The 13,620-nt window shown below is 40.8% G+C and overlaps 2 protein-coding genes across 3 annotated transcripts; both read left to right on the forward strand.

The window, feature by feature from the left end:
* The first annotated feature begins 1,467 nt into the window (after positions 1-1,467).
* On the forward strand, positions 1,468-7,178 carry rnf219 (ring finger protein 219). Its single transcript, XM_022768304.1, has 6 exons — positions 1,468-1,579; positions 1,783-1,918; positions 3,775-3,866; positions 4,366-4,587; positions 4,774-4,862; positions 5,374-7,178. The coding sequence occupies exons 1-6, from the start codon at positions 1,508-1,510 to the stop codon at positions 6,758-6,760; spliced, it is 1,998 nt and encodes a 665-aa protein (XP_022624025.1). The 5' UTR covers positions 1,468-1,507; the 3' UTR covers positions 6,761-7,178.
* Positions 7,179-8,657: 1,479 nt separating this feature from the next.
* On the forward strand, positions 8,658-10,645 carry pou4f1 (POU class 4 homeobox 1). 2 transcript variants are annotated; one of them, XM_022768306.1, is made up of 3 exons: positions 8,658-8,780; positions 9,208-9,478; positions 9,515-10,645. In XM_022768306.1, exons 1-3 carry the CDS (start codon positions 8,658-8,660, stop codon positions 10,192-10,194), a joined length of 1,074 nt encoding a protein of 357 aa, XP_022624027.1. In that variant the 3' UTR covers positions 10,195-10,645. The 2 variants fall into 2 exon arrangements, with proteins under 2 accessions (XP_022624027.1, XP_022624026.1); XM_022768305.1 differs by having other exon boundaries at positions 9,208-10,645.
* The last annotated feature ends 2,975 nt before the right edge of the window (positions 10,646-13,620 follow it).

Genomic DNA, 13,620 nt, shown 5'->3' on the forward strand with positions numbered 1-13,620 from the left:
ATTGTTCATCTTTGATGTGCTTGTGGTTAGTCAAGGTTATATCAAGGATCTTGATCAGATCTTGATCAGATCGTGATCAGATCGTGTCATATGGTCTAGACTTGGCCCACAAAACAGCTTACTCACTGTTGCAAATAAAATTTTTGTTGCATATGAAAGTATTGAAACATGAACATGAAGCATTAGTTGAAAACTTCTGAAAACACACAAAAGACTTTTAAATTTCATGCAGGAATGTTTAGACAGCACATCAATCAAGTCCGCCTTTCAGGAAGTTACTAATTGATTGGGTTAAAAAGAACCAGCAGCAGGTTAGTATTCACTGAAAGTGACAAATTGCAAACTATAACCCACAATAGATCAAGTTCCAAGTCCCCACCTTTTATCTATTATTTATCTATATGTTTTATACAGACTGTAGACATCAGGCTGATTTCATGCAACAGCTCTCTATTGTTATGGGAAAAAAGTGATAGGCGGACTAATTTTAGGTTGTTGTCGTTTTTTTTGTTTTTTTAATCACATTTACAATCATGTAAATCATACTTATAAAGTTAGTCAATAGTTTTCTTCATTTCTGAACTAACTGCTGAACTTAGCTCTCTCTGTATTTGCTGCTCCACTAATCAATATTTTTAAGATAACAATAGGCCCTAAATCAAATAGTCAATGGGTGATGTTCATCGTGATGAACAACACAACTTCTAGCTCACTGTTGCAACATGGTACTACTCTAATCAACACAGCTTCCAGCTGCAGCTTTAATAAACCTGTTTTATGGTTAACAGGTAGATGAGGCAGATGTTTTTTCTCAGGAGCTGGTGGAGACCAAAACAGGGTAAAAGGGAAAATGTGGACCGAACATATATAACTGCAAGAGATGAAAAGCTCCTTAGAAGGCAGTACATTTTAATTCCACTATCAATCACACAGTTACTAGTAGTATTAGTATTAGTAATTTCTTAACTTTTTTCATGGTGAACAGTAAAGATAACTACCATGGCTTAGCAAGCTCTTACCCCTAACTGCTGTTTTGAACGTTCCCCCAAGACTAGTTCGTGTTGCCAGATTTGAATGACAAAAAATTAGCTAGCCTATAACCTTCCCCATCTTTTAGCCTATAGTTCCTTACATTCTGGAAAGTTAATAAGACAAATCAAATGTCATTCCTATTTGGAGTACACTCACGGGTGTACCGGTATGTCTCTGCCACTGCTGCTGCTGCAACTGTTACAACAACTGCATGCACATGTCCCTATTCAAAAAGTAGGCTACAGCAGTAAGTAGCCCGAAATCTAACAACCGGAAAAAACAAATCGGTTTTGGGGCGGCTTGAGTGGCTCTCCGCCGAATCTGGCAACACAGTGTACAGCCTTTTAGGCCTTTTGGGCTTTCCGTAGTTCTACAGACTCGGCGCGCAGCGTAGCGGGAGTGTGGTGGGAGATTTGTACTTCTTCGGAGGCAGTGTGTTGCGTGTGCTTTGTATTCCGGCGTAGTCCTTCAAACCATGGCTCTTAACTATCAGACGTCGACCCTTTCAATGACTTTGCCGATTTCGTGTCAGATATGTCTCGGAAAGGTAAGTGTTCTGTTTAAAAATCGTTAACGTCCGTCAGCCGTTGAACAAAGATTATGTTTACACAGGATAGACTGCTGCCTAGTAACCGTTAAGTTTCTGCAGCTGACGTTCGCGACTCTTACTAACACAAATTGTGTTACCAGGCCGTAACATACTTTATTACTGAAGTTAACAAAACGATCTGCATGTTTCTGTGTGAACAGGTCAGGCAGCCGGTCATTTGTGCCAACCACCACGTGTTCTGTTCATGCTGCATGGAAATGTGGTTAAAGAAAGCTAGCCAATGTCCAACCTGCAGAGTCCCAATCACAGCAGAGAACCCCTGCAGAAAAATCATCGGTGAGTAACTCCATACAAACAGCGCGAAAAAGACTCAAAGCAAGAGAGGAGAGGTGATGTGAGGCTTCATCCGCCTGCAGCACTTCACAGCTGAGTCATCATGTTAGTGAAATAAATCATGTTGTTGAAGTTGCAGTCAAGTTTAAGCAGTTGTAGTGTTTGTATTACCCATAACACTGTTTTATGGTGGCCCTGAGAGCTCAATGCACTGCAACTTAAAAAGACACATGCAAAGACATAAAACACAAGCAAACAAAGCTTATTCATCAATGTAACAAGACATACACTGCATTTAGAAAAAAAGGCTTCAAATACGGATAACAACCAAATTCAAAAAAACACAACCAAATACAAAAACAGCAAGTCGTGTTCTGTTCTATTCTATGAATTCTGCCAATTCACTTAATAGAGATACACTGATTGTTTTTTTTCTTAGTTTAAACACTGATTGCATGATTCAGATATTATGTATAATTATTTGATATTTGTGGTAAACTAGTAATCAGCACAAAGTTACTGCCAACAGCACAAATGTGAAATATTTCACATTTTGTTGTCTTCTGTTTTTACTTTGTGTTTCTGTGTTTGTTTTCTCTATTTGCAGTGTTTTTTTCTAAATGCAGTGCATGTCCTGTCACCCTGTTGATGTTTTCTTCATTTGCTTGTGTTCTGTCTCTTTGCATACAGTGTTTTCTTAAGTTGCAGTGTATTGATTTCTCAGGGCTGTCATTAAAATGAAATTTACTTAGGGTTGAACATTTTCATCTAAACACAACTTGGCCTGTGTTGACATCTATTGTGTTTTCTAGATAATCTCTCTCTTTCTTGACTTGGGTCCGGTTGTTTTAAGTGAAAATCAAAAATAATTACAAATTAATGAATTATGAATGTTGGGTGTTCACCCATTTGACAGTGGTTTGGAGCATGCTTCCCACATGCTTCAAGGAAAAATGTGGACCGATCATTGCAGTGTAGTAAACTTGAGAGAAACTTATCTTATGCCAGATAAATTGTATTACTTGATCCACCAAACTAGGGCTGCAACTAATGATTATTTCCATTATGAATTAATCTGATTTAAAAAACAAAAAAAAACAAAAACAATTATCAGTCCATAAAATTTCAGAAAATAGCCAAAATGTTATAATGTCAAACAGCCCGTCCTTAGTTGTTTGTTTTGTCTGAAAAACAGTGTAAATCCCCAAACTATTCAGTTTACTACCTTGAACAACAAAGAATCCTCACATCTGAGAGGCTGGAATCAGCAAAATGTTTTAGCAATTTTGATGAAAAACAAACAAACTATTATTTGCTTATCAAAATAATTGCTCGATTCATTTTAATTTAATTTTTAGTTTTTTTCATTTGTTGTAATCAACCTTTCTGTTCACCATTGGGACATGGAGAAATGTGTAATTAGAAATGCCAAAGACAGAAGGAGTTTTGCATTTATGCAGTGATGTGATGTGATCACAGTTTGTGAACACAACGTGAAACATGTCTAGGGCCAGTTTCTGTGCTGAAGAGAGAAATTTGATTTGAAGTCCACTCATGTAGCTGTGGCTAAGACCACTGACAAGCATATTTCCCAAAAGGTTAGAGTATTACTGAAGGGAAGGCTACAGGGACAGGGCTTTAAGTCTTATGTTTTCACATCAAATCTAACACAGTTTCTGCAGGTGGTATTGAGCATCTCAGTTAGGATTTGTCTACATTTTAAAGTTCAGCACCCCACATTTTCAAAGCTATGCTGATATTTTACATGTTTTGAGTAGCAGCTGAGTGACTTTACTTGGTACTTTTGTTGCGGAGCATGTTTGTCTGTTTCATTCTGTACTCGTGTATTTCTGTTACAGGAGGGACCAATGAGAACGATCACGGTGAAAGCCCTTCCATGAGGAAATGTCTCAGAAAAACCAGAGGAGAACTGCTTTTACGCGAATATGAGGTGTCAGTTTATCATGCCGTGTTTTTTAATTGGTTAATATGCTTTAATGTATTCACAACAGTAACAAGCAGGCTGAGGCTGTTGCATAGGCTTTTAAGAGGGTTTATCACCACAAAAACAGAAGCACAGGCTATCAGGTTGAGGCAGTTGAATGGAGTTTGAATCGCAGCTATAATCCACTGATACAGATTTTCTTTAGTGATGGGCTCAGAATATCAGGTGGAGCGGTTTGTTACTCCTGATTGGAGCAGACTTATAAAGTGTGAACTAATATTTTACTTAAGCTTCAGCATAATGTGACAGATTCTGTAAAAGTAGGTAACTACTATTGCAGATTGCAACAATAGTGTCCAGCTTTCAGGTTGCCAAAATGGGGAAAAAAACAATGTTTTAAAAAATCTCTGCTTTAACTTTTCAACTCTGTGATCAGCCTATAAGTATTATGATGACATATTATTGTGGTTGATGTTTTCGATTTCACATAATTTCCCTCTATCAGGAAGAAATTGAAGGGCTCTTTAGAGAAAATGAAGAGCTGAAAACAAAAAATCTAAGTCTGGAGGCACAACTGAAGACTGCTTTGGATCCCTGCAGCATTAATGCAGTGCAAACAGGTGACAAAAGTGTTGACCCCTATGTCCTGGAAGAATGGATGAACAAGCTACGAACTGCCACAGATGTTTGTGATAAAATAAAGCAGGACATGGATAAGCTAAAGGAGGTATGTAACCTCTAATAATGAGTTAGTTGCATTGTGTATTAATTACATAGATCCTCTAAAGAGAGATGTGCCTTTTTGTGAGTCCACCTCAAATGCATAGGTCACACAAAGCACCGTGTGTAGCTGGTGTAAGTCTTTGGTAAAAGAAACAACATACAAAGCAAAATGTTACTTTACCATCCACAGGCAAATAAGGCGTTGCGATCTCAAAATGTCGACCTTGTACAAGAGAATATGAGGCTGAAAGCAGAGGTGGCAAGCAGATCTCCTCAGAAGTAAGTTTCTTTCTTGTGTTAATGACGCTTGAAAGCTTTTGATCCTGTCATTGATTCACATTAAGTCAGAAACAAATGTAGAAGTATTTGGCACATGCGTCTAAGTCACTGTCACTGGGAACTGTACCTACAAAATGAACTGTAATGTAACTTCGTTTCAGTTGAGTGTTTTTTCCAGTGAAAATGGCCGAGGCTGGAGGCAGGGATTTGTTGCTTAAGTTAGTAACTTCTGTATGATTAGGTTTCCCTTTTTCTGTCAAATGAACAGCAGTTAAAGACCATTTTCTAAACCGATATTCCAAAAGACAAAGTTAAGACAGTTTTTATTTATATCTTTTTTTTAACTTTCTTTTCAAATGAGCTATCTTGCAGCATGTACATTTGCTTGGTCAAGTGCATAACAAAAAAAAAACAACAAAAAAAATTGTCCAATAGCTAAATGTTGTTTAGCTTTTCTGAAATGATGATCCTTGACCAAAAGACCTAAAGACACAAACGATATCTCCCCCAGGTTTGGTCGTTATACTGTGGCAGCACTGGAAGCCAAAATCCAGCAGTATGAGCGTGATGTGGACCACCTGAAGAGGGCTCTGGAGCGCAGTGACCAGTACATTGAAGACCTGGAGTCTCAGGTCAGCAAGTCTGAGAAGAGACGTCTGGACGTGCAGGAAGCATGTGAGAGTAGCAAGGCTGGGTCAGAACCTCTCACACAGCAACAGAAAATCAACATGATGATGAGAAGCTTGAGTGACAATGAGAGGGAGTCGATCTGCAGCAATCCAGAGGCAGAATGTGGAACGTTTTCCAGAAATCACAGTTTGATTTTCATGCCATCTGCAGATCACAAAGAGTTTAATAAGAATCTGACCTCAGATCAGAAATACAAGGACTTGGAAAGCACCTCCTCTGACCTTTTGCCCACAACTCCGTCATCTGCTTTCCGTTCCCTGACTCTGAGGAGCCCTGGCATCCGTGAAAAGAAGGTTGCATTTAAAGCTGGGTCCTATCTGAGGAGGCTCGATTTTGAAGATTTTCCTAATAACAGCAGTATGGACAAACAGCTCAGCAGCCTTGACAAACTCCCCAAAGGCTTGCCTCCCAATACTGACATGGAACCGTCAAAGTCTGTCTTCTGGGGTGGTTGGCAGAGTTCCAACTCTAATGACCAGCCATGTCCAGATCCAAGAAAAGAAAGCTCGGTTAAAGCATCCACGTCCAGTAATCTTGAGGATGATGAGTCTGATAGTTTCCTAATGTCCAGCGAGGCCTCCATGGATGCAGCTTACCTGGACAAAATCTCAGAGTTGGACTCCATGATGCTGGATGGAGAAAGCTCCAGTAGCCGGGGATCACAGCTCTCCCTGGCCTCCTCCCTTTCCACAGACTTGAACAACACTCTCGTCCCAGAACCACAAACCTGCCCTGATGTCTTGTCAAGCCATGGAGGCAAACCTGTGATAGAACATGACCAGAAGAACCACCCACCACGTGACGACACGGATTGCACCTTGAATGAGAAAGCGTCTCCAAAAGGCTCTGAAGATGAAGGTTTTGCTGCACTGGCGTCGGGTAAGGAGGGGGTTGCCGATGTCTCTGGCTCTTCAGGGGGTGAAGGGCCCTCTCAGACTGAAGAACTGTCTTTTGATTTGCTGTTTGATATGCTGGAGGAGAATAAGGCCGGTCCCTCTGGCTCTCTCAGTCCAGCAGGCAAGGACCATGATCACGCAGACCCCTCCTCCTCCTCCTCATCATCATCATCTTCATCCTCCAGCTGCACAGGAAAACCTGTGAACACACCAAAAGACAGACAAACACTCAACATCAGCCAGCCAACAAAGAGAAAGTCTCACAGTCCCTTTAACACAAGCAGTCCCACAAAACTTTCAAAGCTCATGTAAAGCCTTTACAAACCAAACCTGTGTGTTCTCGCTGTGCCATACACTGTAGTGAGTTTTGTTTAGGCTTCACAACCACACATGGCTGGAAACATCAACTTCATTTTGCTTCAAAATAAATTTGTGAACATGATGCTTGGGTGTAACTTATTGTCATTTTGTCTTAGTGTACTCTACTTGTAGGTCACAGCGGCAGTTAAATAGCTTTAAAAGCCAGTGTTGACAGTGTGAAAATGTGTCTGTGTTGTAATGGTACAAACACCTGTGTGCTGTTATACTTTGTTATATTGTAGTGCATCACTTTTGATGCTGAGACATCTTCAGCCCACTTGTATGTGTTGGTCATTTTAAGCTATTCAGTAAACATGGTCATCTTTTTGTGAAGGCATGCAGTACTGAAGACAGATGAACATGACTCATGAAAAACAATGATATTTGAATTAAAATATTACAATGTAAGAGTGTGTCAGGAAATAAAGTAGTAATGCAATGAGAATGTATGAACCTCAATTTTCTTTTGTGCTTTTTTTATCTGTATTTTCTTCCATCTGCATGATTCAGATCCCCTAAAATCCTAAGATGATCAGTCATGGACTTTTACTGGCCTAATATTTTGTGGTGAATTTTCCATATTTTGGTTTTTATTGGAAATGGGGATAAATATTTAGTACACAAGCTTATAGTTTTTATTTTATTTTATCATAATACTCCCTTTTCTGGTACTTTCCTTGCTGATTTGCATAACATTAAACTAACAATTATTAATTAGCTGCCATTAAAAGTCGAAAAGCACAGCCTATTCATGCCGACAAAAGCATGTTGTAGCCTATAGCGACACACATTAGAGACCTCACGCACAGTCATTCCGTTGCAGCAGAAAGCGCCTTATTTATTATGCAAATTTAACGATATCATGTATATTTCACATACCTCTAATCGCTGCATGAAATTTTAATTGCGTAACCGTTGTGGTTTGAATAAATGAAGTGTTAATTCATTGGGATTAATTAATTTAGGTAAAGACTGTGTACAGGGTTACGCTGGTGTATTAAATCAATTTGTTTAGTGCTCATCTGGCGATGATGGTCTTTAATGATAAGGAGGCCGCCTCATTACTTCCAAGGGTTAAGATGAGAGAGTGGGCCAAGAACAGAGCCAAATGGCAAACCGTGTAACCGACACGTTTAAATATTTTGCACGGGTGTGAACAACTAATTGAGTCAAATGTAGAAATGTAATAGTTATTTCCACCTTGATGCATCATTATGTTGATTTTCTGTGTTTCCATTTACATTGATATAAATATTGAATGTTTACTAATATTTTTGACTCATTTTCCTTAATAATTCCCTTGGAAAATAATTTCCTGAAATCAGAGGGATAAAGTCCAGTCTAACATGGATTGCTGCTAAAATAAACAGAATTAAGTCAATGATTTATGACCTTAAAGTCAAGAATAAGGCCTTAAGACATCGGGACCGGCGCAATTCTGTGGCTGGATGGAGAGGAGTGAGCCCTTAAAAACGCAGGCGTCTAGTCTCCAGATGTTACAGCCTGCCCTGTGAGCAGTTTTTATTTGTCAGCCTGTTCACTGTTCTGGCAGTTTATGTCTCGCGAGAGCAGCCGAGCAGGGGCTTGACGAGATCTGAGGCGCTCAGGTGTAAGAGCCTCTCTCATCCCCAGCAGTGGGAAACAGTAGACAGATAAGTGCGTCTGAGAGACTGCAGGCATCTCTGTGATCTCCGGGCTCAAGGCTGCACTCGGCGCACTACACAGCGAACTGCACTGCATCATTACTGGATAGGCAAAGGATCACTGTGTATCTATGACTATTTTCCAGCTCTTGTAGCCGTTTCCCCCTCTTCTTTCCCGTGCACTTTAATTGGAGAAGCTCGCCAAGATGATGTCCATGAACAGCAAACAACCGCACTTCGCCATGCATCCCTCTTTACCCGAGCACAAGTACACCACCCTGCATTCCAGCTCGGAAGCTATAAGGAGAGCCTGTCTACAAACTCCACAGGTAAATTATCTCCCCAAAACTTCGACTTTATCCTTTTTCGTGCTTAGGCTGCATGTAGCGCTGAAAGCTGTCTGTGCGTAATAACAAGGGCTGCTCCAAGGCACATTCAGCCAAGACGCGCACTTAATGTTTTTTTCATGTATTCCACGGCAATCACTCCAAGAGTCTGTGATCTTCTTGAAAGCATGCTCACGCAAAGGCTGGCTTTACTGTTTTTGTATTAATTTTTATGACTTGCCGCTTCTGAAGGAATACTCCGGCTGTGTTATGTGTTGCCAAAAGTCCCGACTGACAGATACATTTATTTATGTTTTTTTTTCTTTTTTTTCTCCCGTCTTCCTTTCTTCTCCACGTCTTTTCCCTTTTCTCACCCATTTCGCACCCCTTCATTCTCCCGCCCTCTCCTTTTTAATTTTCGCCCTTGCAGCTACAGAGTAACATATTTGCGAGCCTGGATGAGACCCTGCTGGCCCGGGCTGAGGCTTTGGCGGCCGTGGACATCGCCGTGTCCCAGGGCAAGACGCATCCGTTCAAGCCCGACGCCACCTACCACACGATGAGCACAGTGCCGTGCTCGTCGACATCCACCGTGCCACTGGCCCACCACCACCACCACCATCACCACCACCACCACCAGAACCTGGAGCCGCCGGACATTATGGACCACATCACCTCGCCGTCCCTCACCCTTATGTCCAGTGCGCACGACGGGGCCGGCGGAGGAGGTGGCGGAGGCGGTGGAGGTGGCGGCGGAGGGCTCATCTCCACCTCCTCTGGCCACCCGCACTCTCACATGCACGGCTTGAGTCACCTCTCCCACCAGGCTATGAGCATGAACTCGCCTCTCACCCACCACGGGCTCTTACCGGGCCATCACGGGGGGAGTCAAGGCGGCCCTGGGCTCACTAACGCCGGACTCCCCTCAATCAATGACTCGGACACAGACCCAAGGGAGCTGGAGGCTTTCGCGGAGCGCTTCAAGCAGCGGAGGATCAAGCTGGGGGTGACCCAGGCGGACGTGGGTGGCGCTCTGGCTAATCTCAAAATCCCCGGCGTGGGATCACTGAGCCAAAGTACAATTTGTCGATTCGAGTCGTTAACTCTCTCCCACAACAACATGATTGCGCTCAAACCTATTCTCCAGGCCTGGCTGGAGGAGGCCGAGGGGGCCCAGAGGGAGAAAATGAGCAAACCTGACATTTTCAACGGGGGGGAAAAGAAACGCAAGAGGACCTCGATAGCAGCCCCAGAAAAGAGGTCTTTGGAGGCTTACTTCGCCGTACAACCTCGACCGTCGTCCGAGAAAATAGCAGCTATAGCTGAAAAGTTGGACCTGAAAAAAAATGTGGTGCGAGTGTGGTTTTGTAACCAAAGACAGAAGCAGAAGAGGTTGAAATTTTCCGCAGCTCACTGATGGGCAAAGAAAAGAAAAGAAAAAAAAAGTTGTGTGACTGAATTTGGGGACCAAGGACACTAAGACACCATTTTCAGTCTTTTGTCTCCAGCGATTTTACACGTTGGTGCACAATGGGCTTTAGATACCCATTTTACGAGGCTTCATATATCTTGTTTATTTTCACGTTATCGGTGAATGTGAAGTATGCAAATAACAGATTACACAAATTTCGCTCAGTTGTTACGAGGGAAAAGTTTAGCGACGTCGACATTGCCTTTTAAAACATGTGGAAAGAGGTAATTTGCTTGATACTATAGCGAGTTATTTTCTCCTAATAGGCCTATTATTTGAAGTATAGCCATTTACGAATTACCTCATTGATTGTTGAACTGTGTTTTTGGTTTTGATTTTTGTCGTTGTTGGTATAGAAATAATTCATGAATCTGTTCATTTATTCATCTGTTCATTTATTCTTCGTTGGAGGCTGCTATAAACTCAAATTTAGTTGCAAACTTTTATGGCTAACGAAAAAAAATTTTTTTTTAGGCCTGCATGAAATCCAAATTCACGGGCAGTAATTTAGCCTCTATAGGCTGTCACATCTATAGATATATTTATTTTGAATTTGCACAAAAGACCCTTTAGGTTTATAGATCAGTTATGTCGAAATGGTTTTGTATATACAGACTTCACTTTATCACTTATCAGAGGTGAGCTCCTGTCTTTTGGAAATAAATTATAAGCTCTATCGACACTATTGGCATCACAAGGAAAAGTTTCAAAACAGAGTCAGAGAGCACGAAAGCCTTGTCTGCTTCATCAAGAAGAGATCACAATGGAAAAAAAAAGACAACCCTAAATTTCCTGTCATGTGTTTCAGTTTGCAGTGCAAACACTCTATGCATTGGAAAAAGAATCACTGCGTATAGAGCTGTCTACTGATAGACCTTATTTTGTGGATGGTGTAAGTCACTGTTAAATGCCTGTTTTCACATTAAGATCACCACGTTGTTTGTCGTGTTAATTGTTAACGGAAACGTTGTGTAAGTAATATTTTACTTTGTGCACAAGTATGTTTACAAAAACCTGGCGGCGACATGTGCATCATTGAAAATGTCCCACTGTCTCCTTCCCTCTCTCACCACTTCTCCACTCTCCTCTGTTGTCCTCTTACTTTCATTGGTACTGTTCATCCTGTAAGCCAAATTCAACAGGGAGGTGTGTTCCAGCAATCTTCTAATAAATTGAAGAAAGAAAAGTATGCTTTTCTGGTTGTGATTGGGCCGGCACTCAACATAATCATGAAGGGTTGAATGTAAATATTGCTGTCATGGTTTTATTGTGTCCAGAACTCAATATAAAATGAGGCGTTATTTAATTTTAGATTTTTTTTGTATCATGTAAAAGTGCTGTATTTTTCATATATATTTTTTCTACCGTTTTCTCTTGCATTTTCAAGATCGAGATAAGACGTTCATCACTGGAAATAATACTTGGATGTCTTCAAAGTTTGTCTAATCTGTGGTGAAGTAAATTTGCCTAATTTGGGAGTATGAAGGTGCAGATTCAAACCATATTACAGTTAAGGATTGTCAGTATTTTTGCCTCTTGTTCTTTAAATTTAAATACATTTCTTTATTTTAATGTAAAAAAAAAGAAACATAATAATAATATTATTAATAATAATAATAACAACAACAATAATAACAATAAGAATAAAACTTATTTTACACTTGACAAGTTAATTACTCTGATAACTATAGTTTATAATTATAATTAGTGATTAAAATAGGTAACTGATCTGTTGTGTTTTAGTTGCCCCTACATTTGAATGTTTGCACATATAACAGGCTTAATTACAAGAGAACAGGATAAAGTTCCCGCCTTTTACTGTGTTGAGACAGGCAGAACAATCAACATTTAATGAAGTTTCACAACAGAGTCAGAATAACTGAGCAGCAACATTAAAGTGGATCCCCTTGACACCAGGGGGGGGGGGAATTAAAGAAAAGAAGAAGAAAAGTGGTTTTGTTTATTTAAAATGGACACTGTGACCTCCACCTTCCTTCCAGATATTTCTATTCACTCTTTACTTCCAGATATATTTTTTTGGTGGGCTTTGCTCACTTTCCGCTGCATTTATGAAAATGAATTTTTAAATGCAGGTGATGCAATATTAATCGGGATTTGCTGATATAAAATGCAATATTTTCAGACAGCTATCGGGGGTTTGAGGGGAAGCAGGCGGATGAAGGAAGCCGCTGTTAAACAGCACAGAAAGCTGCTCCTTATTGCTTCTCTTTAGCTTTTGGCTACATGGACAGAAGAGTGAGCCATTCTTTAATGTGAGTAAAATATTTTTAGTTTGATTTTAGTCACTTTCTTCATCAGTAACAGCTGTTATTTTTTTTCAGTGTTCAGCATATTTAAAAGGCATAGCATCTTCAGACCCCAGTGTCAGGTAGCTGCAGATCCTTGCACTGAATCGCTTCGCTTTATTCTTTAAAGGTTGTAAGAAATACTGTCAATGTATAAAGATTATTAGGAAAGTAAGGAAAAGCCGGGACATTGATTTAATGGAGCCACAAAGAAACTCGTTACTCCAGAATATTTTTTCCCAGATGTTTGATTTTATTTTATCGCAGCACAAGCTGATCTGGAGAAAACGTCTTGGAGAGAAACTTTTAATCTTCATTGTCGTATTTAGGATTTTAAATCGAAAAAAATCAAAATAGACTTTTCAACGTGTTCGACGAATTCACACGATAAAGGCAACAATTATTCAGAATAGTGGGTGTATTATTATGTGCATGTGTGTGTAGCCTTGTCCATCTATCTATCTCTCTATCTCTCTATCTCTCTATCTCTCTATCTATCTATCTATCTATCTATCTATGTTATTTTTTATCTGATGAGTTCAAAGTTTCACCATCCAACACAACCTATCGAGAGAAACACAACACCGCTGGCACTGAACACACTCCACGCGCGGCACCACACGCGCCACATGGCAATAATTTCAGCACCACGAACAGCTCCGTTGGCGGATTGAGGAGTGATGCATTATTGAAAGCCTATATCAAACAGCTCAGGGGCGCTGTCTCTCTGCACAGGGGCGCTGGATGAAGTCGGACTGTCTGCCTGCTCAATAGCCTCTAATATGTTAATGGCCGAAGGGGATGCCTGAGGTACCGTCCCCAGCTGCCTCGCCTACCATATGTCAGCCCGTTACGACAGAGTCCTCTATTAATCAGGGGGATATTTCATCAGTAACTTCACCGATATCATAACCCGTAAAGCTCTATCGATAGTGGTGGCGCAGCACCGCCTGATCCTGTAGACATCGTTTTTTACCTGGGCCTGAAAGGGCCTTCCCCCTATAAATATGTCTGGATCATTTAGGCGACCCCCCCCCCCCAACTCCTCTTGTCCCATTCCATGATG

Source organism: Seriola dumerili, unplaced genomic scaffold, assembly GCF_002260705.1.
Source record: "Seriola dumerili isolate Sdu_G_001 unplaced genomic scaffold, Sdu_1.0 BDQW01001449.1, whole genome shotgun sequence".
In the NCBI taxonomy this organism is placed as follows: Eukaryota; Metazoa; Chordata; class Actinopteri; order Carangiformes; family Carangidae; genus Seriola; species Seriola dumerili.